Below are 25,680 nucleotides of genomic sequence, written 5' to 3'. Positions count from 1 at the left end.
GGAGATAATGACAGTGGCAGGTAAAGTGCCCTCTGTCACACACCGTTGGGTGGCTTGCGGAGTATAAATGTAGATGTAGATGTACTCTATCCTGTGCAAGTTGCTTCATCTCCCAGTACGTACTGCAGCCTACATCATCCTGAATCTGCTTAGTGTATTCATCTCTTGGTCTCCCTCTACGATTTTTACCCTCCACACTGCCCTCCAATACTAAATTGGTGATCCCTTGATGCCTCAGAACATGTCCTACCAACTGATCCCTTCTTCTAGTCAAGTTGTGCCACAAACTTCTCTTCTCCCCAATCCTATTCAATACCTCCTCATTAGTTATATGATCTACCCATCTAATTTTCAGCATTCTTCTGTAGCACCACATTTCAAAAGCTTCTATTCTCTTCTTGTCCAAACTATTTATCGTCCATGTTTCACTTCCATACATGGCTACACTCCATACAAATACTTTCAGAAAAGACTTCCTGACACTTAAATCTATACTTGATGTTAACAAATTTCTCTTCTTCAGAAACGCTTTCCTTGCCATTGCCAGTCTACATTTTATATCCTCTCTACTTCGACCATCATCAGTTATTTTGCTCCCCAAATAGCAAAACTCCTTTACTACTTTAAGCGTCTCCTTTCCTAATCTAATTCCCTCAGCATCACCCGATTTAATTCGACTACATTCCATTATCCTCGTTTTGCTTTTGTTGATGTTCATCTTATATTCTCCTTTCAAGACACTATCCATTTCGTTCAACTGCTCTTCCAAGTCCTTTGCTGTCTGTGACAGAATTACAATGTCATCGGCGAATCTCAAAGTTTTTATTTCTTCTCCATGGATTTTAATACCTACTCCGAATTTTTCTTTTGTTTCCTTTACTGCTTGCTCAATATACAGATTGAATAACATCGGGGAGAGGCTACAACCCTGTCTTACTCCCTTCCCAACCACTGCTTCCCTTTCATGTCCCTCGACTCTTATAACTGCCATCTGCTTTCTGTACAAATTGTAAATAGCCTTTCACTCCCTATATTTTACCCCTGCCACCTTCAGAATTTGAAAGAGAGTATTCCAGACAACATTGTCAAAAGCTTTCTCCAAGTCTACAAATGCTAGAAACGTAGGTTTGCCTTTCCTTAATCTAGCTTCTAAGATAAGTCGTAGGGTCAGTATTGCCTCACGTGTTCCAACATTTCTAAGGAACCCAAACTGATCTTCCCCAAGGTCAGCTTCTACCATTTTTTCCATTCGTCTGTAAAGAATTCACGTTAGTATTTTGCACCCGTGGCTTATTAAACTGATAGTTCGATAATTTTCACATCTGCCAACACCTGCTTTCTTTGGGATTGGAAATGTTATATTCTTCTTGAAGTCTGAAGGTATTTCGACTGTCTCATACATTTTGCTCACCAGATGGTATAATTTTGTCAGGACTGGCTCTCCCAAGGCCGTCAGTAGTTCTAATGGAATGTTGTCTACTCCTGGGGCCTTGTTTCGACTCAGGTCTTTCAGTGCTCTGTCAAGCTCTTCACGCAGTATCATATCTCCCATTTCATCTTCATCTTCATCCTCTTCCATTTCCATAATGTCCTCAAGTAAATCGCCCTTGTATAGACCCTCTATATATTCCTTCCACCTTTCTGCTTTCCCTTCTTTGCTTAGAACTGGGTTTCCATCTGAGCTCTTGATATTCATACAAGTGGTTCTCTTTTCTCCAAAGGTTTCTTTGATTTTCCTCTAGGCAGTATCTATCTTACCCCTAGTGAGATAAGACTCTACATCCTTACATTTGTCCTCTAGCCATGCCTACTTAGCCATTTTGCACTTCCTGTCGATATCATTTTTGAGACGTTTGTATTCCTATTTGCCTGCTTTATTTACTGCATTTGTATATTTTCTCCTTTCATCAATTAAATTCAATATTTCTTCTGTTACCCAAGGATTTCTACTGGCTCTGCTGCCTTCACTACTTCCTCTCTCCAAGCTACCCATCCTCCTCCTACTGTATTTCTTTCCCCCATTCCTGTCAATTGTTCCCTTATGCTCTCCCTGAAACTCTGTACAACCTCTGGTTCTTTCAGTTTATCCAGGTCCCATCTCCTTAAATTCCCACCTTTTTGCAGTTTCTTCAGTTTTAATCTACAGTTCATAACCAATAGGTTGTGGTCAGAGTCCACATCTGCCCCTGGAAATGTCTTACAATTTAAAACCTGGTTCCTAAATCTCTGTCTTACCATTATATAATCTATCTGAAACCTGTCAGTATCTCCAGGCTTCTTCCATGTATACAGCCTTTTTTTATGATTCTTGAACCAAGTGTTAGCTATGATTAAGTTATGCTCTGTGCAAAATTCTACCAGGTGGCTTCCTCTTTCATTTTTTAGCCCCAATCCATATTCACCTACTACATTTCCTTCTTTCCCTTTTCCTACTACCGAATTCCAGTCACCCATGACTATTAAATTTTCGTCTCCCTTCACTATCTGAATAATTTCTTTTATTTCATCATACATTTCTTCAATTTCTTCGTCATCTGCAGAGCTAGTTGGCATATAAACTTGTACTACTGTAGTAGGCGTGGGCTTCGTGTCTATCTTGGACACAATAATGCGTTCACTATGCTGTTTGTAGTAGCTTACCCGTACTCCTATTTTTATTCATTATTAAACCTACTCCTGCATTACCCCTATTTGATTTTGTATTTATAACCCTGTATTCGCCTGACCAAAAGTCTTGTTCCTCCTGCCAGCGAACTTCACTAATTCCTACTATATCTAACTTTAACCTATCCATTTTCCTTTTTAAATTTTCTAACCTACCTACTCGATTAAGGGATCTGACATTCCACGCTCCGATCCATAGAACACCAGTTTTCTTTCTCCTGATAACGATGTCCTCCTGAGTAGTCCCTGCCTGGAGATCCGAATGGAGGGGACTATTTTACCTCCGGACTATTTTACCCAAGAGGATGCCATCATCCTTTAACCATACAGTAAAGCTGCATGCGCTCGGATACTCTTTAGTATCCTTAGTAATTGTGACAGACCAAGACAAATACATGAACTGGCATACACATCTAGTGTATACATTCAACCAGGCCAGACCAGACTACAAAAAAACTTAATAAGGCAGGTGCAAGGTGGCTTCCATAGCTCTACCACTCTCACAGCAGTACACACGTACAAAATATTTGTATGTTTGTTTTTTGAGCAGGCCAGTGCACCTCTGGCTGGCATACCAAACTCATAAACTGAAAGAATATACACAATACATTGGTGATTGCCCTTATGACCTCCTCTCAATATCTTTATGGGTTTTGTATGTGACGTCACGCCTGATCCAAGTTCAGCATTATAGATTACTTTGTGCACGAAAAAATTAGTGGGCAAAAAGTCCTCGTGCTCTTAAAGTCAAAAATGCATTTTTTTTTGTCTCAATTGCCTAAGTAGCAACACTGAATCAATTTTATGTACTGTATTTTGTGGAATTAAGCGAACCAAATTAAGAAAGGTCATCAGTTTCAATAATTTTCATGGTTTATTGTTGCTTCTGGCTCCACTTATGTTTCACGCACAATAAAGTTTACACGAGTGCAAACATTGTGCAACTCTTTGGCATACATTGAAATTACAAAAAAAAAAAAAAAAAAAAAAAAAAGTCTTTGCTCATGACACACTTGACAAGCAACTCTCTTTTTAGTTTTTCCATGCTTACAATTATTGCACACATGGTTATGCTAACACTAGCTTAAAACTCTGCTTCATATTGAGGACTCTGCAGAAACCCTTGCTCTGTTACCTCAGAACTGTCAGAAGCAAGCATTGAGCTAAGCACAAGATTATGAATGAGTGTCAATTAACCAATGTTTGAATGTCTTTTGATTATGAGAGTATCTCTTGCCTTCCAGAACAGATGAGAATAATGAATAATTATTGAGCAATTGTGTTTGATAATCACAACCCAATTGATAACTGACTGGAATATCCTGAAGTTCATGTCAATTTTGTACCAAGATGAAAGAAAATGAAACATAAGGCAATGAAATTGATTCTGCACATACTTTCCAATAAACAGAGTGTACTCCATGTGTGTCAATAATTGCAAGAACATTCAAAACTGATTTTGATCATGTCAAAAACATTACAGGTGATGATACACACATCAAGCAACAACTAAACCAATGTAAAATCGCTTAATCTACATTTGTTTTTGCAACACGAAGAGAATCGCCTATGATCAGTTTGTTCTGTAAAATACCACAGTTAACCACCATTACTACCTTCTACTGCTGAAGTAATTGCATGAGGCATTGCAGGAGAGGGGGGGGATGTTACATTGAGGCAATCAGACGGTTGGCTCTTCCACAACAACAATGATTCCAATCACAAGTGTTGAATTCCTGACAGTTTTTAATTAAAAACTGAATAACAATACTTTTACACCCACCTGCTCACTAGCTCTGGTTGCTTGTAACTGTTCCCTGTTCCTTAGAAAGAAACGACACCTAGATGGGAAACATTTTTATAATAAAAAGAAGGGAAACAAAACTTTCGTAGGGACTACACAGTATAACTTCAGATGAGTTTAAAACTACTTCCGTTAATAAGCCAAACACTGGAAAAAAAGCAGTAGGTCTGATGGAACTATTTGAAGGGGATGCATTTTTTAAATGGTCTGTCAGATACAAAATATGTAACTGAATAATCTTCACAACATTGCGAGGTCATGAAAGCTTTGCAACATACTAACAGAAAGGAATATAAACATTAAAAGAATTCAGTATAGAAGTTTAACATGGTCAGCAATAATAAGCAGTTTACTACTGCCCAGTTTTCATTCTTCTAAGGATACAAGAATAGTGTCATGTTTGAGCTGTGCAATCTGAGGAAGCAATGTGGAAATATTCCCCATTGAGATGCCACCGTCACCATTAACGTCAACAGATATAGTTTCCAAACATCAAAATAAAGAAAGTTAAATTAAATATGTTGAAAATGACTCTGAACATATAGGACAGTCACTGCTAAATTTCTACAGTGTGAGACTTAACAGTGTAGTACATGGAGGTTTGTCACTACCTTAGTAAATGTACTTATACTGAGTGAGGTGGAGCAGTGATAAGACACAGGACTCAAACATGGGAGGGCAGAGGTTCAAATCCTTACAAAGTCATCAGGATTTAACTGTTCATTTATTTCCCTAAATTCCTTAAGTTGAAAGCCGGGATGGTTCCACTGAAAGTGCAGTCAATATCTTTTCCCACCCTTACACAATTTCCATCTTTAATGACATCATGGTCGATGGCACATTAAACCTCAACCTACCACTACCTGTCTACCTTGCATAGTTTCTCCAGTTCCTCAGTACATAAGAATTTTTGGAACACATGTGAGAATAATACTGATTTTTTCCTAATTTTCTTACTAATTTCCAAGTGTGTTTCTTGTTAGTTTAGGGTTTTATATAGTTGCTGGCTCACTCCTTGTAGATGAAGCTGAGTCAGAACACTTCTTGAGATCTGTCACCCAATGTAACATTTGCCTTTTTTATCTTTTCTTTTTAATCCAGTCTCCATAGTTGATTCTCTTGAAGTAGAGGTCATGCTAATCAGTGTCTCCAAAACCTGTGTGTAGCAGAGGAAAGTCCTGACTTCATGTTCTGCAGCTCTTACTGTAACAAAAGAAGAAAACCTTCTACCCATACCACAAAAAAGCACGTCCACTACTTCCCTTTTACAAACATACATTTTCTTGAACAGGTGTACAGTTCATTAGAATGACTCGAGAATTTGAATAGAACACAACATTACATATGATATATGCCTCAAAGGTTCAACATGACAAGATTACAATATATTTCATTTGTCACAAAGCCATCTTGTCTTTAGTTTTCATTCTTTGAGAGTATGTTGCTCTTTGACGGTCAAACCACTGACAAGTCACAATGCCCAAATGTAAAAAGTCCTGCCCACAGCAGGTGAAGCCATTAACTGTCATCACATCTTTTCTCAAATTCCACACCTCCCATTTAATGTCTGCAGACACGAACACAAACATCCCTCCTTAATATTATTCCATCAGAATCATCTTTCCGGTTCCCAGAACTCCTGAAGATAGACGTTGACTGTTGACATTGTATCACAGACACTGTCTCTGACTGTTCAGAGATGTCACTAAACCTGCCCAGAGATGTAAACAACCATGCATGAGCAGCACCTATTAAACCAAGGGGGTCCAACAGCCAATTAGTTCCAGTCATTCTACCAGGAAGGAGGTACATTGCTCGTATTGTCTGTAGTTCAACCACACCTAGACGGTCAAAATCACATAGACAGTAGACGATCCTAACTGAATATTTTCAGTTAAGGAACCAATTAATATTTCGGCCTGTACAAGATCTTGCAGAGTGATGCTTGCGATTGGAAAGTGATTTTATTTCTGTCTGTATGTATGTTAGTGGCGCCACCTTGAGAAGCAGTACATAGTTTTCTGTGATATGTACAAGGTGGAATTTTCTCATGAGTTACATGAAGCCATCTGCATTGTAAATCCCAACAGAAACTTAAGGAGACTTGATCTGTAGAGTGTTATCTGCATCTGGTATCCAACAGACAATGGGTATTTGACAGAGGATGACAAAATTTAAGCACTATTGTGAAACTTGCCTCATTTCTTGTAGACTTAATCAAACAATGGAAACTCCGTGTAGGGATATAAACAATGTAGGAATAGATAAATTGTTACTTACCATAAAGATAACACTTTGAGTTGCAGACAGACACAATTAGAACACTTCCACAATAGCCCTGAGTCCAGATCATAAAGATATCACCAATGAACCTCGACTCAGGGTCAAGACACCCTATCTTCATTCCTTTAAACCTCAACATCTTCTCTCCTATCCACTTCACCAGGTCGTCCTCAAACCAACATACCACCTTCCTAGACATTGACTATCTTCTCTCTCATGACTCCATCCTCACCTCTGTCCACATTAAACCCATCAACCACCAACACTACCTGCATTTTGACAGCAGTCATCCCTTTCACACCAAAAAATCCCTCCTATACATCCTGGGGCAGCATATCTGCCTTGACAAGAGTTCCCGTACCCAGTATGCCGAGCGTAGTCCATCCCTATGCAACTCCCAATCCCATCCACTAACCCATAGGATCATACCAATGTGGAAGATCCAGACTCACGGCATGCCCAATCCACCCATGCACCCACCCAGTGCTTCCCATTCCAATACTGTCACAGGTTTATATTCTACCCCATCAGGGGCCGTGCCACATATGAAAGCAGCCATGTCATTTACCAGCTCTGCTGCAATCATTGCACAAATCAAACAATGGAAAACCCAGGAAGGAATGTAACAATATTGTGAATAGGATAGTTGCCACTCAGCAAATAGTGGAGATGCTGTCGCAGATAGGCACAACAAAAAGACTGTCACAAATAATAGCTTTCAGCCAGTAAGGCCTTCATCAGAATTAGACGGCAAACACACACATACACACTTGCGCAAATGCAACTCACACACACGACTGCAGTCTCAGGCAACTGAGGCCACACTACAAGCAGCAGCACCGGTGCATGATGAGAATGGTGAGTGGATGGAGGTAAGGAGAAGGCTGGGGTGGGGAGGGCGAGTGATAGTAGGGTAGGCATGGCGGACAATGATGTGCTGTTGGGGAGCACAGAGGGACGAGGTGGAAAGAGGGTAGGGCAGCTGTGTCCAGTTGGGTACCTAGACAGAGGAAACGGCCACATTTTGTCGGTGGCCGCTCATGCAGACAGACAGCTTGTTGGTTGTCATGCCCACATAGGATGCAGCACAGTAGTTGCATCTTGGCTTGTAGATCACATGACTGGTTTCACAGGAAGCCCTGCCTTTGATGGGATACGTGCTGTTTCTGACTGGACTCTAGTAGGTGGTGGTGGTGGTGGTGGTGGTGGTGGTGGTGGTAGGTGGTGGTGGTGGGAGGATGTTTAGCACAGATCTTGCATCTAGGTCTATTACAGGGGTGTGATCCATGGGGTAAGGGGTTGGGAGCAGGTGTTGTCTAAGGATGGATGAGTATATTGTGCAGGTTTGGTGGACTGAAGAATGCCACTGTGGGAGGGGTGGGAAGGTTAGTTGGCAGGACGTTTCTCATTTCAGGGCACGACAAGAGATAGTCAAAACCATGGTGGAGGATATAATTCAGTTACTCGAATCCTGGATGGTATTGAGTTACAAGGGGAATGCTCCTCTGTGGCCATATGGTGGGACTTTGGGAGCTGGTGTGGCACTGGAAAGATATGGCACAGGAGATTTGTTTTTGTACAAGGTTGGGAGGGCAGTTACAGTTTGTGAAGGCTTCAGGGAGACCCTCAGTATATTGCTAAATTACATGCTCTGCCAGGGTTTCGACTAGCCCTCGTCATGCCCTGAAATGAGGAATGTCTTGCCCACTATCCTTCGCACCCCTCTCACAGTGGTATTCTGCCGTCCACCGAAACTACACAATATACTCGTCCATCCCTACACAACCCCTGCTCCCAGTCTCTTCCCTCATGGCTCATATTCCTGTATAGACCTATATGCAAGACCTGTCCCATACAGCCTCCCATCACCACCTACTCCAGTCCGGTCCCATCAAATGCAGGGCTACCTGTGAAAACGAGTCACATAATCTACAAACTAAGCTGCAACCACTGTGCTGCATTCTATGCGGGCATGACAACCAACAAGCTGTCTTTCCCCATGAACGGCCGCCGACAAACTGTGGCCTAGAAACGAATAGACCACCCTGTCGCTGAGTAAGCTGTCAAACATGACATCCTTCATTTCAATGACTGCTTCACAGCCTGTGCCATATGGATCCTTCCCACCAACACCAGCTTTTCTGAATTGCGCTGCTGGGAACATTCCCTGCAATATATCCTACGTTCCCCTTACACTCCTGGCCTCAACCTTTTTTAGTCACTGTCCTCTCCTATCCAGCCCCTTGTCCACTCCCATTCCAGCACTACACAGCCCTCATTTCCTCCATTGCATACAGTCTTTTTAATTCTCTCCTTTTCCACTACCCCCCCCCCCCTCCCCCTCACCACTCCACTGCTTCTGTCTAAGCCCATGATTGCACATAGCTGCCCTACCCTCTTTCCACCTTGTCCCTCCGTGCTCCCCAACAGCACATCACTGCCCGCCGTCCTATCCTTCCCCCTCCCCGGGCCAGCCTCCTCCTTACCCCCACCCAGTAGCCACTGCCATCATGCACCAGTGCTGCTACTTGCCTGAGACTGCAGTCTCGTGTGTGTGTGTGTGTGTGTGTGTGTGTGTGTGTGTTTAGTATGGCTACCCCAGCCTGTCCACCAGGATAAATGGCCACCACCAAACTCTGGTCAGGAACAATGTAGATCACCCTGTGGCATAACATGCAGCTGAACATGTTGTTTTTGTTGTTGTCGTCGTCGTCGCAAGCTGCTTCATCTCCCAGTACGTACTGCAGCCCACATCATCCTGAATATGCTTAGTGTATTCATCTCTTGGTCTCCAATGCTAAATTTGTGATCCCTTGATGCCTTAGAACATGTCCTACCAACTGGTCCCTTCTTCTTGTCAAGTTGTGCCACAAACTCCTCTTCTCCCCAATTCTAGTCAATACCTGCTCATTAGTTATGTGTTCTACCCATCTAATCTTCAGCATTCTTCTGTAGCACCACATTTCGAAAGCAGCTGAACATAATGTGCTCTATTTCAGTGGCTGCTTCAGTACCTGAGCCATCTGGATCCTCCCCTCCACCACTAGCTTTTCTAAACTGCGTATATGGGAGTTATCCTTACAACGCATTGTCCACTCCAATAATTATCCCGGTCTCAATCAACAGTAACATACTGTCCCCACATCTTCCACCCAACAGTTTTCTCCCACCCCCCTCTGTTCTATCACCTACTCCTCATTCCTGTCTCCTACACTCTGTTTGCCACCCTCTGCCAATGCACCTACCCTTCTTTCCACGCTACCTCTTCTTTTTTCTCTCCCCTCCCTGCCCCACAACCCCTTGACACTGCACCTATTCTAGTCCCTGCACCCTCTGCCAGACAGCACTCCTCTTCCCCTACCAGTACACTGCTGTCTCTTCCCCTTCCCCACCCCTCTAGAATCCTACTACTGTCCCATGTGATAGTTGCATTCTTGCCTGAACTGCTTGAGTTGGCGGTCGTGTGTGTTAAGTGTGCTTGTTTTCATGGATGAATGGTGTGTGTTTCTCTTTTTTCCAATGAAGGCTGTGGCCGAAAGCTTATGTGTAAGTGTATTTTAGTTGTGCCTGTCTGCAACTTAACCTTATGGTAAGTAGCAATTTCTTTTACTACACTCTTGTTATAGGCTTCAGGTGTAAGGTTTTTTCGTGTCCCTAAAAAACTAAATATTCATAATTAAATATTCATTTCCAATCATTTAGTTCCTGTCTCAGATTGCAGGTACTCAATTCAGAATCTTTTAAAATCAGTATATTTTTTACTCTGGAGATTTGAGCACATATTTTGGCAAAAAAATTTTACTGGATTAAAATAAGTTTAGACTGCAATAATATTTTATTAATGTCTGGTTTTGACATTATGTATAAATCATCTTCAGAAAATGAGCACTGTAAGAACAAAAATAGCACAGTTAACAGAAGGCTTGGTGAGTATGGTGTCAGGAAAGCATAAAGAAGTGGCAAGGTAGTATTTATCCATCTTGGCAACATGATGATAAATGGCTGACTGATGACTGCAGAGTCATGGGTTAAATAGTGTGCAAATTTCACACCAAAAACAGATTACATCAGCCTCATCCAGTGGTTAATACTTTAGAAAATGTGATACATTGATGTTACACAGAATTTACAAAATAAGTTATTGTAACGTAGGTATGAATATGCGGTCCTACATTTTCCCAGCATACTTCAAATTTATAGAATTTTCCCGTGTCCAGCCAGGTCATGCCTTAATTTCTCCACAATATTTCAGCAAACATACACATTGCCACCTTCAGATGATCCTTGATGAGTACTGTGCTGTTCCTCTTGGCATACTATGTATCCTGGCCATTACCTCCTCCACTAACTCACTTCGCTCGCTGTCTTTGTGGCCACTGCAGTGGATGGTGGCTGTGTGGGGGAAGCGGCACCTCAGTCTGCACTCTGGCCTGCAGTGCCCATACTACCACTATAGGGCACAGATGCAACCATCTTGGAATGCCTCTCCCTTTCCAGATTGAGTGCAGGGCTCCACACCTGACTTAGTTGTAGTCCACTACCTTCTTTCAGTCTGATTTCAATGGCTTCTTTAATTACGGAGCCCCGGGAGGAGGAGGAGGAGGAGGAGGAGGAGGAGGAGGAGGAGGATTGCACCCGTGCCTGACAGCAGTAGTATCGGTAACAGCTAGCATAAACAAGATGCTGGGAGGAGCAACACAGTATTCATCAGGGACCACCTGACGACAGCAGTGTGTGTTTGCTAAGATATTGTTGAGAAATTACGATGTGGCCTGGCTGGACACCTAAGAAATGTATAAATTAGGTATGCATATATAGCTACGTAAATATATCTAAAAACAAAGATGATGTGACTTACCAAACAAAAGCGCTGGCAGGTTGATAGACACACAAACAAACAAACAAACAAACATACACACAAAATTCAAGCTTTCGCAACCAACAGTTGCTTCGTCAGGAAAAAGGGAAGGAGAGGGAAAGACGAAAGGATGTGGGTTTTAAGGGAGAGAGTAAGGAGTCATTCCAATCCGGGAGCGGAAAGACTTACCTTAGGGAGAAAAAGGACAGGTACACACACACACACACACACACACACACACACACACACACACACACACACACACAAGCAGACATGTGTCTTTCCGCTCCCGGGATTGGAATGACTCCTTACCCTCTTCCTTAAAACCCACATCATTTCGTCTTCTTCTCTCCTTCCCTCTTTCCTGATGAAGCAACCGTTGGTTGCGAAAGCTTGAATTTTGTGTGTATGTTTGTGTGTCTATCAACCTGCCAGCGCTTTCGTTTGGTAAGTCACATCATCTTTGTTTTAGATATATTTTTCCCATGTGGAACGTATCCCTCTATTATATTCTTAACTACGTAAATAGTTATAGATCAGACAAGTGGTCTTTATGTTAGAATTACTGAGGTTACAGATTAAAAGATGATGAAATGCCACCTAGCAGCACTGGTATGAGTTACAAAGACATTCATAGTACCTTCTGGCCAATAAGCAAAAGAACAAGAAAAAAAATTATTTTTATAAACATGCTGGCATAACAAGATGTCAACTACCAAATAATTACATTAAATTATGAAAATAATAAAATATTTAGATATCACTGTACAACTGCTAAGCAATGCCCTCTAGTATTACTTTAAGCAATACTATTGTCAAGGTAACAGATGCCAAGATGGCAGTTCTAAGAAATCAGAAACAACACATTTATGTATTAAAATATTAATGTTAAATGTAAGTAATATATCACCAACTGTTCATGAGCTGCAACATGGCAGAATGTGTAATAAATCATAATCTGATTTATAACTCAGCTTTTATTTTTGTATAAAGGTATCAATTTTAATACAAAAACTCCCAGTCTCCAGTTCTTTATTTTACATTAAAATATATAAAGCAGCATGATTAATTGTGATAATCTAAATAACAGGTATCCTGATTTGAGCTGCCCAGCAGTTGTGAATGTACTGGTGTTGCTACTTGTGGGATCTTGTGCTTCAAACCTGATGGGATGCATTCTAGCTGCTTGGCTGCTGCCCCTGCATTGGGGCAGATATAGAAGTCATGGTTACCTGCCAGTAGCCAGTCGGCCTCCAAGCTGACACCTGAAATGAAGTATTAACATGCTAAAAATAGACAGTAACATTGTACCAAAAGCTACTCCTGAAGAATGAAAATGATTTGATGGACTTTTTAGATAATTTTTATGGTGAAATTTATAAAATACAGAATTACCACTAGACGTTGCATGGAGATCTCTCCAGGATGTAAATGCTATATGTCTGACAGGATTACATGTGCAGCTTGTAACAAATATTACTTCCCTTTTAATACCCTGTAGACAAGTAGTTTGGTAAGTGTTAAAACATCTGTGTTTACCAATGTCAATGGACAACATTACATAATTTTATATTAACTGGAAATCATGCCCATATTAGAATTTCATGAATGTCCTTCTATAATGTTACAAATTGTCCTTAAAATACAGCAGAGTCCCGCTAACCCGAACCCCGATAATCCAAATGTTCGGTTAACCCGAACGTTCGGTAAATCTAAACTTGAAAAATGTTAATCTAAGTATAGAAAACTGTGTGGTAAACTACTGTACATATACACTATTTTAATTTACACAGTTCAGTAAACGTGTATTAGACAAATTGGCAAGAAAACATTAGTTTTAAACAATTCACAACAATGAAAGAAAAGCTGTCGAACTTACTAAAATACAGCAGATATTTTATCCCTACTTTTTAGATGACAAAAACTCAGCCGTTGTTTTTTAGTGTAATGAAGACAATGTGCTATATGACGCATAGTTGTCCCATTGTCTCAAATATCAAATCAGCAGGTGTAGCAGTGGGCTGTTGCTCCGAATAATGTAGCACAGGGTCAAAGGCTTCTGCTGCATCACTTTGTGGCACCAGCTCTCCTTTGTCGCTTTCAGGTTCATTATCACTTCCGTCACAGCAGTCCCCTTCTTCCTAGTCTTGAGTCACAGCAGTGTGTCAGGTTTTCCACACATGCCCCATCCGCTGCATCCACTCATCTACATCTTCTTCATTAGCTTCATCACATCCAGGGATTGTCTATCATTTGTAGTAGCTTCACTCAGTTCTTCTATCAATTAGAAACGGTTGCTTTACCAACACCCAGTTCTGTTGCCAGTTTAGATACATTCTCACCACTGTCTATCCGCTTAAAAGCATTGTTTTTCTTTGAGAAATAACGTTGTATGTTTCCGTTTACTCATGACGAAAATACATACACCACTACACCTGAACGAATACAATACAATACAATACAATACAACTGTTATGCGTGCCAGCAATCGATATCTAACATAACCAAGTGCTTTGCAAGCCAACTGACAGTGCACTGACCCAGGATGCTAAAAAGGTTTCAACAATGCACAAGGGCAGGGAGTGAGAGTAGGCCATTGTTCCCAAACTTGTTCCCATTAGTTACCATGGTGTACCTACTTATCTGCTTGGTATACTTCATTCTAGAAATTCGTCACCGTAATTCCTGCTAGTCTGAACAAATTGATAATCTGAACAAGGTCCGCTCCGAATTAGTTTGGATTAACAGGACTCTACTGTACCAGAAAAACATGGATACCAAAATAGAATATCTAATTCACAACAACAATTTCTCTTTTTACATGACTTAATGCATAAAAAATTTTAATGTTGTAATTGAATTTGCCAATCTGTTGCTAAAATATATATATATATGTATTTTTTTTTCTTCAATTAACTCTTAGGATTGCAGCCAGAAAAAAAAAGAGAAAAAAAAGCTGCTATTTTGACAGACAGCCTTCCTATCATTCTCCCATGCCTTGAACTACATTCCCATGAGCTGTTAGAATCTCTATGCTGGGAAGCATTTACATATGCATTTTTTAAATTTTATGTACATTATGAAAAAGCTACTGACAATTTGTATAAAATATAACCCTTATATTCTTTCATATTGTAAAGAATTAATACAGCTATTATACAATATTTATTTACTCGTTTACTTATTGGAGAAGAAGTATTTCTGGAAGTATTGCTTCTGTCTGCTTTCTGGAGGGTGTATTTCTCTTTCAAGTACAGAGGCACGGAATTTCCTTGAGGGTGATACAGAAGCCAACCAAATGAATACAAGAAGATTAATAGTTCTGTTGAAGCTGGTGAGTGATAGCTTCATATTGTCATCAACATTACTTCACATATTTTTATAAGAGAACACTGTGTAGCGTCAATATAACACACACAACTTTTTAGTTACAAGTTACTAGTAAAGTCATCTAATCAACACCAAAACACAAAGTCTCCCATGAGGGGGAAAAATACAGGGATCAGACTACAGGAGCAAGAGTTTAGTCATTTATTTGGTAGAACTGGGTGTAGAGGTATACAACGGGGATCATCTATAATATGGAAGGTTGAACAAAGAATATTGCTGCCATGAGAGTTGACTGATCTAATTTCATTAACTCATCAGGGCCAAGGTTTTTTTCTACTTGAGAAATTAATTTTTTGTCTCAGTTTCTGAGTCTCTGCCACTAACATTTTTTGACAATGAGGATTTTTCTGGAGATATTTTACAGTCCTTTTTGTTTTGCATGCTCCACTTTTGGGACAATGGTCTTTTTCACAAGTGGCATTAATTGGCAAAATTAGTGTACATGCTGGACACTCACCAACAGACTGACAAATGAACTATACGCTTTGAATGTCCAACTACGACTTACTGACATTGAAATTAGCATTCCAACTACCAGGCATGGACTGACTGCAGTTATGGGTGCAACACCTACTTATAGTCATGCATATTACTAAAATTTACAAATTTTTGAAATATAGAATTAGTAGCTACATTTTAGTTATTAACATAAAAGACAGAAATAATAAAAGATAAAAATGGCAATGAAGTAAGTTTGTTTCCCTAAAAGCTGCATAACTAGAAAGTGACAAAATAATAGGTACTACTTTATGAGAGTGACACTTTAATGTCACCAGGTATTCTCAATTTCGTCCCGCAGTCAGGAGTAAAAGACGAGGACTTCAGGGTACTGCTACAGCACGACAATGCCAGACCGCACACAAGACTGTATGACAGTTGAAACTATTCAGGAAATTAAATTTGCATATCAGGTACAACCACCTTATTTCTCACACCTCACTCCTATTGACTCATCTGTTCAGAGCACTCAAAGAAGTAGCGTGAGGCAGGCACTCCAGAAATACAAAGAGGTGAAAACCACGGTGTACGACTGGCCACATACACAATCAAAACAATTCTTTCATCTTAGTATCTATGCACTTTCAAAGTGGTGGAATACATGCATTCAACACCAGGGGCACTACATTGAAAAATGAGAGGTAAGTTTTTTGTTCATTGTCACAATTAAAGATACTATAGCAGTTTTAAGGTTTTCGTTCGAATCACATTCCTACATTCGTAATCTGCAAGCCACTATATGATGCATGGGAGATTGTACCCTGTACCACTACTAGTCATTCCGATTCCTGTTACACTTGCAAATGGAGAGGTGGAACGATGACTGTCTATGTGCCGCTGTAGGAGCCCTAATTTCTGTGTCATGTGTTGGTGGTACTTAAAGTGTCTGTTGGTGGCAGTAGAATCATTCTCCAGTCAGCAACAAATGCCATTTCTGTAAATTTGCTCAATAGTGTTTTGAGAAAACATCATTGTCTACCATCCAAAGTTTCCCCATTTGAGCCATAAAGCATCTCTGTAATATTCATGTGTTGATCAAACCTACCAGTAACAAATCTAGCAGCATTCCTTTGAATTTTTTCGATGTCATCCTTTGGTAGGATGTGGTGGGGATCCTAAACAGTCTAGCAGTACTGGAGAGTGGGTTGTACAAATGCTCTATACACTGTCTTCTTTAAACAGGGTGAACATGAATGAAACCAAAAAACTGTATGGACTGGTTCCTGACTGGAAATGGAGGAGAAGTGATCCTATGAACATGTATCCTGAAATGGTTGGTGTGAATGCAACAACAAATCATCCTGGAACACAGTACAGATATGCATCACACCCATATCACAACATATGTTCGAAGTGGCCTCCACGGGATGCAATGCACATGTTCACACATACCTGTCATGCAGGATACACACAATCGCATTCAGTTCACATCATGTTGGCGGGCCACTTGCCTGGAGTTTGTACTTGGGTTCTTCTCAGTACCCTGTAGAACCCAGTCCTCCAAATTTAGTGTGAACCCATGATCACACAACCATTCAAAAAAGGCTTGAAATGTTGTGTAATGTGGTTGGTGTCTGTGGGGGAACTTATTTTGCTGTAGTTACACTGCCTCTCAACAGTTTCCACCAGCTTGGCTGCACACAAACACAATTTAGGCTTGTTCTCAACATGAATACCAGACCATTCTGCTGATTACAGTACGCTGCACCAACCACACAGCATGTAACACACAAGTAACACGACACATGGTCACAGCAACTTTCATTTGTCAGGGCCATCTACCATGGCAATGATGCATTTCCAGACACTTGTTCATAGGAACTTTTTTCTCCATTTCCAGTCAGGAATGCGTCTTTGCAGTTTGTCACCTTCATTAATGTTCAGCCGGCAGATGGACTACATTTTCCTATAATTCTCCCAAAACCCAAAGTAAATCATTCACCTTTCCTACTGTCAATCTTACACAGTCATTCTATTTCATATAATTTTGCAACATTATGCTTCCATATTTGATTAGCACAACTGTGTCAAGCAGCACACCACTAATAGTGTATCTGAACAATACAGGATTGTTTCTCCTATTCATCCGCATTACCATTTTTTTTTCTACATTTAGAGCAAGATGCCGTTCATCAATCAAATAGGTATTCTGTCTAAGTCCTAATGTATCCTTCTACAGTCTCTTAACAATGACACTTTCCAGTACTCTACAGTGTCATCAGCAAGCAGACTGCTGCTTACCATAGCCATCAGATCATTTATGTATATAGAGAACAAGCGCTGTCGTATCACACCTCCCTGGGGCACTTCTGATAATACCCTCACCTCCATGAATACTTGCCATGCCGGACAATGTACTGGGTTTAATACTTAAGAAACCTTGTCTATTGCTTTCTGGAAATGTAGGAATGTAGAATCTGCCTGCTGCTCTCCATCAATAATTTGTAGGATATACTGCAAGAAAAGAGCAAACCGAGTTTCTCATGCATTGGTAATACTTTACAAATCTATGCCAATTTGTGGAAATTTATTATATTCAAATTTAAAATATGCTGAAGAATTCTTCACCAAACCTTCCTTCTCTTCTTTAAGTCCTGTACATCTATCTCGATTAATTCTCTGAAAATAACAACATATGGACTAGAATTAACTCCGTTGCGTGAAACAGTAAATAAGGGAAACTGTCAAGAACTTTCACTTTTCCCAATAGTCTTGCTTTTTGGGAAGAACCTAGGAAAGCATTCATTAATTCAGGTAAGAACCTCAGTAGCTCAGCACACAGAAGACAACTGAGATTCATTAGATATTTATTTATTTCACAGATGGGACCATGCAAGCCAAAATTCCTTGGTTGCTGGAATGAGTTGCTATGAACATCAAGAACTATATTATCAACAATTAAAATACTTTTTACAAACCGAGTTAATGTCAATATTTAAAAAGGTAAGATATCAGAATGAAACACGCTAAACTGCAATAAATTTCGTGCAAGATATAAGGCGTGTGGTGAACCTTAGATTTGATAATCCATGTTTGGCTACTCGCAGTTTTTGTTATTGCTGAAATCCCCTGAATGTGTAATCAACAGAGTAGTATACTTCTTTCTATATAGTGGGTTAAGGAAGTGGTATTTATCTGCAAATAATTTGCCTATCTATTTTTCACTGAGTAAATGCTGCAATTCATTTCAAATGAATCCTTGTAGTTAAATTGAGTTGAAGTTTCCTTTGCAGCTGCAAGACAGTGATGCTAACCAGCATGAAGGCAGACACTGTGAATGTCCAGTGTGAATTGGCAAGTTACAGGTACATAATGAGTAAAACCATAAAAAAAATCATGCCCACTTTCCCATTAAGTAAACCTGAAGATAGTAGAATTAATCTTTAACCAAACAAACCAGATTTACTAGTGAATGTTCATTTTGTGATTGTGAGAAATTATCTGAAATTTTCTGCTGCAGCCAGGGAGTCATCTGCATGCTTCTTTTCTATTTTCCAATACATCCCTGACCTCTTCTTGTTGTAAGACATCTTTTCCTCTGTCAGCTATCTAGCATGGCCACCTGAAAAGGCTGCCCTCTCAAGAATGTTCTCTATCCACCTTTAAAATCATTTCAGGAAGAAAGTGTCAATTTAAGATTGCCAGTTCTCCTCTTGCTTTTCTGGACCCAAAATATAAACAAACACAGATATTCATAGGACTCAATTCCTTGCACACACCCAATAGCACAACAAACAACCAAGTGATATAAACACAAACATTCAAGCTTTCGCAACCAACGGTTGCTTCATCAGGAAAGAGGGAAGGAGAGGGAAAGACGAAAGGATGTGGGTCTTAAGGGAGAGGGTAAGGAGTCATTCCAATCACGGGAGTGGAAAGACTTACCTTAGGGGGAAAAAAGGACAGGTATACACTCGCATACACACACATATCCATCCGCACATACACAGACACAGACACAAGCAGACATTTGTCTGCCTTTACACACGCGGGTCCGACGTATACTAATGCACCGCGGCCGATTTAAAGGCTACCACCTAGCAAGTGTGGTGTCTGGCTGTGACACCACACCAGTCTTCCTGGTTGTTGTGTACTGCTGGGCAAGCTCCTCTCCCATCTGCAGTATGAACTCTCTGCATTTCAACTTTTTCTTGTTTAGAGCATTGTAAAATACCCTGGCATTTGTCCCAGCCACACCAAGCAAGTTGTCAAATGTGTGGACAGGTAAATGTCTCTATTGAGCTTTAATAGAGTATTTGCGAGCTATTTGGTTGACCACGTCAATGCCATATTTAGAGCAGTTACAAGATGTAACTGTACCTGGCTTCTTTTCAAACCATCTTCAATTTTAATATAAGAATGCATAGCACTGAGAATCAGGTCATTCTTGTTGGTCTTGTCCCTGTAAACTGTCAAGGTGGTATCATTCTTCTTCAACAATACAATGCTGTATGTCACTTCTTTTGTCTTCTTGATACAGACTGGAATTTCCGTGCAATATAGACTTATGGTGGCCATTACACTTGTAGCATTTGCTTTGAAGGTTTCAGAGAGAGCCAAGGAAGTGAAAGAAATTGTCAGGTCACATTTCTTCCTTTATTGAGGTAAACTTGCATCAATTTTTTTCACAACAAAATTGCCAAGACGCTCAGCACTGTGCCCAATGTCAACCTTTCCTAGGTAAGGTAAAGCATTCACAATAAATTTGGAGTCTTTATTTACTGCCATCTAATGCTTTCACACCCATCTCCAGTTTTGAGGCCCTGAACTGTGTGAATCTGCAACACCATTTTGGAGGAAAAAGCTGTTTGTCAATTGTTATACAGGGTGTCCCAGCTATCTTGTCCACCCAAAATATCTCTGGAACAATACCAGCTATTGGAAAACGACTTTCACCGGTATCAATGTAGGGCTGGGGCCCATGAATGTACATATTTGTAAACATTCTAAAACGAAAGCACATGTGTTTTATAACACAAACTTATGTTTTTTTTTAAATTGACCTCCTATATTTTTTCTTCGGCAATCCATAGCATGACATAGCACATACACAATGGCGTTGATTGCATCGCAATATTCCCATTACATCCCGAGATATTAAGACGCGAAGTTGACGCTTGAAACACCAGACATGTGCTGCTAGCGCACTTCCTGAGGCTCAGGCGTGAACCCCATGCTGCCCGTAGTCGCGATGTGACTGACATGCATAATCACACTTCCATACTTATCAAGAGGTCCGAATCGAATAATACGGTCTGCTGCCATTCTGGATTAATGTCATACATTCCAGCAGGTATTTATCCCATAGGCTAGGGGAGATGCGGTTCTGTAACATATCTGTGTACCGCAACATTAGTCACAAAGTTAACTTCGCTTATCGTTAATCCGTTACTAAAAAGGTAATGCCATTCAACGTTAAAACTTTACTTTACTGTAGATCTAGCGCAAGTGATAGTTAATCATTCACTCGTAATAGTAAAATTCATGTTGATGGTTTTAGTGAAACGAGCAAGTGGACTAAAAGTTTTACCGTTGTTTAGGTAAAAATGTTTTGATTTGGGAAGTTCAGGTAGGACATAGAAGATGAATGTAAACATGTTTAACCAATTAGTTTTATTATCACATAATTATCAATGTTATGTTTATCTAATGAATTAAATGACAAATTGTTGCAAACAGATGTTTCTTAACATCACTGGGTAAAATGGCCCTTTGTAGCAACTTCCACTGTGATACCAGCACTACATACTAAACATAGTGTTCACATCTTATGCTCAAAGTGATGTCCATTGGCTTGCATACATAGGGTCACTCTGCGGATGAAGTATGCCCTACTTCGTGTTACTGTTTCCTCTTTGATGGCTGTACAAGCATCAATAATGCATTGCTTCATGTCCTCTGGTGTTGTTGGTTCATGTTGGTAAACAGAATCCTTCACTGCTCCCCAAAGAAAATAATCCAGCAGTGTAAGGTCCAGAGATTGGGCAGGCCACCTAACTGGGCCACCTTGTCCAATCCACCTACCAGGGAACTTACGGTTCAGAAGTCGTCGTGCTCGTAAGGCGTTATGTGCAGGGCATCCGTCATGCTGATACCACATGACCATTCTCCGGTTCAGAGGTACGGTGTCCAAGAGAACAGGAAGATTGTGTCATATAAATGTGGAGTATTGTCTGCCATTTATAAAGAAAGGTCCGATAATGGTATCTCCAATAATCCCACACCAAACATTAACTTTCCACGGACGTTGATGCTCTACCTGACGGAGCCATTTTGGATTGTCTGCAGACCAATAAAGCATATTCCTCATATCGACAACTCCTTTGTTGGAGAATGATGCCTCGTTGGCAAAGAGAACATCTGCAAAAAAATTTGGATTGGTCAGAAGTTTTTGCTGAGCCCACTGACAAAATGTTACCCTATTGCGGAAGTCATTGACACCCTGCAGACATTCACCCTGGTGGGCCCTTGCTTACAAGTAACTGACCAAAAAAATTGGATTTAGCATGACTCAGCAGCATTGAAAAGCATTGCCATATTGACTGGTTGTGTAGTGCCTTTATGTGCAGAAGGTCGTATGTTCAAATTTTGTCAGGTACTTCAATTTTTAAATGAGTTAGTTTAAATGTAATTTTTTAATTTCTATTCTTTTGTCATATCATTTTAATCATCATGTCGTCTTCTTTATTTGCTCTCATTTTCCTCCTGTTATTCTTTTTTCCATTTGAAATCTTTCTTCATGAATTAATTTCAATTTAATTCCTTTTGTTTTATCATACTATTTTTTGTCTATATTATTACATTCCTCATTTTGCTTGAATTTCATTCTACTTATAATCCATTCTTTAATTACATCTTCATCAAAATTATTTTGTTCATCGAGCAATAGGAATTTAGGTTATGCTGTAATTTAAATGTTTGTATGACGAGTACCATCCAGGAAAAAATACACACCTTGTAACAAAAAATGCATTTTTGGCACCATTGCACGATCATTATAATGATTATTTTGTCTTTTGTTTTTTTTAACCAACAGTTTGGATTCTCAAATATTTAAATATTATAATATAACAAAAATAATCAATTTTTGACAATATAATGAAATTTGATGGGTAAAAAAATCTACTCACCATGCAAAGTCAGGAGAACAAACATATAAAAAACAGGTTTTATGTATGCAAACTTTCGGAGTCAGTGGATCCTTCTTCTGGAAAAAGGGGTGAAGGGGAAGGAAGAGGGATGAAGGAAAAGGACTGGAGAGGTTTAGGAAAAGGGGAGAGTTCGGTAAGTCACCCCGAATGCCGGGTCAAAGGAGACTTCCCAAACAGGATGAGAAGGACAGACAGACTGTTGGGGACTGCACTGGATGAGATTTGAAAACCTGAAGGTTTTTTATGCCTTTTCTCCTGCAACCACTTTGTGAGTACATTTATCACTAAGATAAATATGATTAAATAGATAAATATAATTAGATAGATAGGCAAATATAATTATAGATAAATGCAGAAGATAAATATAAATTAAGATATATAATAGAAGGAAACATTCCACGTGGGAAAAAATATATCTAAAAACAAAGATGATTTGACTTACCAAACGAAAGCGCTGGCACGTCGATAGACACACAAACACAAACATACACACGTGCCTGTATATGTGTGGATGGATATGTGTGTGTGTGTGCGCGCGCGAGTGTATACCCGTCCTTTTTTCCCCATAAGGTAAGTCTTTCCGCTCCCGGGATTGGAATGACTCCTTATCCTCTCCCTTAAAACCCAAATCCTTTCGTCTTTCCCTCTCCTTCCCTCTTTCCTGACGAGGCAACCGTTGGTTGCGAAAGCTAGAATGTGTGTATGTTTGTGTGTCTATCGACGTGCCAGCGCTTTCGTTTGGTAAGTCAAATCATCTTTGTTTTTAGATATATGACTTAAGATATATAGATATTTATCTAATAAAAATCTGCACCCCAGTCAGTGTGACTCAGCCAACAGTGAATGTTAAGGTGCTACCAGCACTTTTGCTTAAGCTGACAAAGATGAGGAAGCCAAGTTAAGCGAGCATTGAAAACCAGTCCTAAAAAGTCCTAAGAGTGCACTAAATTAAGGAGATTGCCATCAAGATAAAGTTGTGAACTGTCCGACGGCAATAAAAGTGAGTGACAAGTCTTGGTGGCTGAAAACTTAAGGCAGTGGGTGAGGGTCCTTGACTGCACCTCGCGTACGGTTTCCTACAGTTGACATTCAGCCACACCGATAGTAGATGAACAAAAGTAAATGCAAAAGTTGTCAGCATACAACAAGGATGATACTGAAGACCCTACAGCTGCTGAGAGGCCATTAATGGCCACTAAAAAGAGTGAGACACCCAGTACAGAACTCTGTGAGACCCCATTCTCTTGGATTTGGGGGAAACTGTGTGAACCACTGACTCAAACAATGAAGGTGTAGAGTGACAAGAAGTTCTGCATAAAAACTGGGAGGCCCACTTGTGTAATTTAGCAAGTATGTCAGGTCAAAAATGATCATGAAGACAGCAGGAAAAGGCCATTCACATGGCAGGTATACCAAGTTGTCACTGGTCGAGTGACCTTGGCCAAAACTGCCCTGGGACAGAGGCAGAAGGTTCCAAGACTCAAGGAGCCAACAAAACTGCCAGCTCACCATATGTTCTAGCAGCTTGCAAAGAATGTTAGTGAGACCGATAGGTATCCACATCTAGTGGAATCTTACCAGGTTTTAGCACTGGAACAATGATACTTTCTCACTGCTGCTCCAGAAGTGGTTGAAGATAGCAAGGATGTGTGCTGACAGGTGTTTAAGCATTCGGGGATAGGTGTGGTCCGGCCCAATGGTTGCATCAGGACAGTGTGCAAGGGCACAGAAATCCCCACTCACTGAATGGAGCATTATATGGCTCAGGATGGCATGTAGTGAAAGATAGGCATTGTCATTCCACCCACTGTTTTAGGGTATGAAAGGCAGGGTCGTAATTCTCAGATGCAGAGGTTTGAATATAATGCTTGGCAAGACACTCTGCAATTGTGTCTGGACTGGTATAAACAGCTCCATGTGTGGAAATCCCAGGTGTACCTGCAGGGGTCTGATACCCATAATGGCATCTGAGCTTAGTTCAAACTTGGGAATGAGAGGTTTGTGTTCCAATGGTGGACACACAATGTTCCCAGCACTCCTGCTTCTGTCTGTTAATTAATTAACAAACACTGTCATGGAGCCATTTGAAGGCAATGAGATGCTCCAATGATGGGTGCTGCTTGTGACATTGGAGGGCCTGTCTACAACCTCTAATGGCAACAGCAATTCCGGTGAACACCAAGGCACTGTCCTCCACTGGGAGTGACCTGAAGAACACGGGATTGCCAATTCAGCTGCAGAAACAATGGTCTATATTGCCACACAATGGAGATCCAATGGTGGTAGCAGAGGCAAAAGCATCCTAGTCAGCCTTGGTAAAAGCCCATCAGGGCAAGAGTCCATGTGAGAGACGCAGGGGGAGGAACAAAAAGAGTGGAAACTTGTCACTACCACATAAGTCATCGTGAGCTTTCCAGTGTATAGATGGTAGTAGGCCAGGAGTGCAAACAGAATCAATGGCCAAGTATGTGCCATGTGCCACATTGAAATGAGTGGGGGCACCTGTATATAGGAGGCAAAGGTCGACTTGAGTTAGCAGATTCTCAACATCTTTACCACGGTCAGTAATCTTAGTTCCACCCCACAAATGGTTAAGGGCATTGAAATCATCCAAAAGTAAGAAAATTGGGGAGGAGGTGAGGGGGGGGGGGGGGGGGAGGGGAAGAGTTGAGAAATTAGTGCTGCCAGTACATTTTTTGGTATGTCACCAGCTGGAGGAAGGCAGACATTGCAGAAGGTAATTACCTCCGTTGCCCTCACCCTGACATCCACAGCTTCTAAGGGCATATAAGGGGCACAAGTTCACTACAGACAGAGGTACTGACATATGTACATACATATATACATACTCCACCTGACACCCTGTTACTATCATTATGATTTCTGTAATACCCCTGATAGCCACGAAAGACCGGGATCCGCATTGCTGGAAACCGGGCTTCCTGAAGGGTAATGCAGAAAGCATGTGTATTGCTTAAGAGCCGTCATACCTCAGCCAGGTGTTGGACAAACTACCACAATTCTGCTGTAGG

The 25,680-nt window shown here is 40.6% G+C and overlaps 2 protein-coding genes across 2 annotated transcripts in view; one reads left to right on the top strand and one right to left on the bottom strand.

The window, feature by feature from the left end:
• LOC126188592 (uncharacterized) overlaps positions 1-12,873 on the top strand; it is a 98,996-nt gene extending 86,123 nt beyond the window's left edge. The window contains exon 6 of the mRNA XM_049930194.1: positions 12,700-12,873. Within this exon, the coding sequence (XP_049786151.1) occupies positions 12,700-12,871 (172 nt within the window). The 3' untranslated portion in view covers positions 12,872-12,873. The remainder of the gene's footprint in view (positions 1-12,699) is intronic.
• The window catches only part of LOC126187311 (mediator of RNA polymerase II transcription subunit 15-like), a 28,912-nt gene continuing 15,965 nt past the window's right edge, over positions 12,734-25,680 (bottom strand). The window contains exon 6 of the mRNA XM_049928310.1: positions 12,734-12,874. The gene's annotated coding sequence lies outside the window, so the exon portion shown is untranslated. The remainder of the gene's footprint in view (positions 12,875-25,680) is intronic.

The sequence above is a fragment of the Schistocerca cancellata genome, chromosome 5, assembly GCF_023864275.1.
Source record: "Schistocerca cancellata isolate TAMUIC-IGC-003103 chromosome 5, iqSchCanc2.1, whole genome shotgun sequence".
In the NCBI taxonomy this organism is placed as follows: domain Eukaryota; kingdom Metazoa; phylum Arthropoda; class Insecta; order Orthoptera; family Acrididae; genus Schistocerca; species Schistocerca cancellata.
This window is presented reverse-complemented; position numbering and strand designations above follow the sequence as displayed.